A 1,432-nucleotide genomic window follows, 5' to 3' on the forward strand; every position below is an offset into this window, starting at 1 on the left:
AGGTACCAGAAATACTTAAAAGTTTCCTTTATTCTTAATTTTGTACAATTTTATAAAAAATCTCTCTTTTGAAATTGTGTAATCTTTCTTTAGGTTTAAAAAGAATTTCTAAATCCTTTTTTTTTTTAGGAAGTATTTCCAAAACGTCCTTTCCAGTTGATAATTAAATGAAATATTTTGATAATTCATCCAACTAATTATCCACATCAAAGCTTATTTGAATCGGTTTTCTTGATAAATTTGTTATACTTACTTGCTTCCATACTTCCTAATTAACACGGACAACTCCAAAGTCTATATTTTAATCTGAACTGTTTTCAAGTTCTAATTTAAATGGAATTCCTTCTCCTGTTAATAAAACGTCAATTTTTGTAAGGCCGTTAATATCAAAAGTAACTTTTTGTAAGTATTTCTTACATTCTCTAGGAGTGAATATAATCGGAATTTTTAGAATATTATTTTCCCTTATTTAAATAATTCCCTTTTAATCTTTATATTATTCTGTTTGTAAAGGAAGAATAACTTATCCTGGAGGCAGATTTATATCTAAATAATTAGTTTTTTCGAATAAAGTTTCTATTGACATAGCTGATACATCCTTATTTCTCATTTCTAAATAGGTAATTATAGGAAGAGGTTGCTTTAATACAAATTAACTTCCGAAATCGTAATTTAGAAAAGAAATTTCTACCCCAGGTTTTTTGGCACTTCCTTAAAGTATGAAAGTATAAGTTGGTCCACTTGAAATGTTCAAATTAAAATATTGTTAAGCCGAAAGTTAAACTTCAGAAGAAGGCAAAAATTTAATTTCTATTTAGAAAGTAGTATTTTGTTTTACAGTCCCTTATTCTTATTAAATTTAAACAAAAGGTATATGCTAGGAAGATTTTTTAATCGAAAAATCAAAGTTGAATTCTCCTTAATTAGTAATTTATATAATTTTTGAAGTTTTTTCATTGACATAAATATCACCTAAATCAATATAATGGGTAGCTTAAGGGTCCAAAGCAGTTCCAGGGTTATTCTAGAAATAAACTGAATGGTGCAAAATATATCCAATTCCTTTAACATTAAGAGATATAGGCCTATTTTTTCTGCCTATGTTACACAAAATATTGTAGTTATAACTTCTTTCGACCTTAGGATAAAATTCTATTTCTATAACTGCAAAAGACATGGGATTTATTTATCCATTTATCGGTTGGACTTTTAAAGAATCTGAATATTCAGGATCTCCTTTTACAGAATTTTAATCAAAGGAAAAAGTGATAGGAACATTCTCTAAATTTTGAATTTTTACAGTTTCTTTATTTTTTCCTGACAAAAGTAGAGGACCAAAATTGACTTTTCCGACATCGAAAAATACATTAGGTTCGATTACATTCCCAACTATAAGGAAATTTTAAATGATATTTTGTGAAGGAATTTCAAA

General features: G+C 26.7%; 1 protein-coding gene across 1 annotated transcript in view; it reads right to left on the reverse strand. All coding sequences in view use genetic code 6, as the record gives it.

Moving 5' to 3' along the window:
• IMG5_031950 (hypothetical protein) overlaps window positions 1-1,177 on the reverse strand; it is a gene marked incomplete at both ends in the record, with an annotated part of 2,481 nt that extends 1,304 nt beyond the window's left edge. Inside the window, 2 exons of the mRNA XM_004039157.1 lie at window positions 1-26; window positions 254-1,177. The exon at window positions 1-26 is cut by the window's left edge and continues 205 nt beyond it. Of these exons, the coding sequence (XP_004039205.1) occupies window positions 1-26; window positions 254-1,177 (950 nt within the window). The remainder of the gene's footprint in view (window positions 27-253) is intronic.
• Window positions 1,178-1,432: the final 255 nt, after the last annotated feature.

This window comes from Ichthyophthirius multifiliis (genome assembly GCF_000220395.1).
Source record: "Ichthyophthirius multifiliis unplaced genomic scaffold scaff_1120509249781, whole genome shotgun sequence".
Taxonomy (NCBI): Eukaryota; Ciliophora; class Oligohymenophorea; order Hymenostomatida; genus Ichthyophthirius; species Ichthyophthirius multifiliis.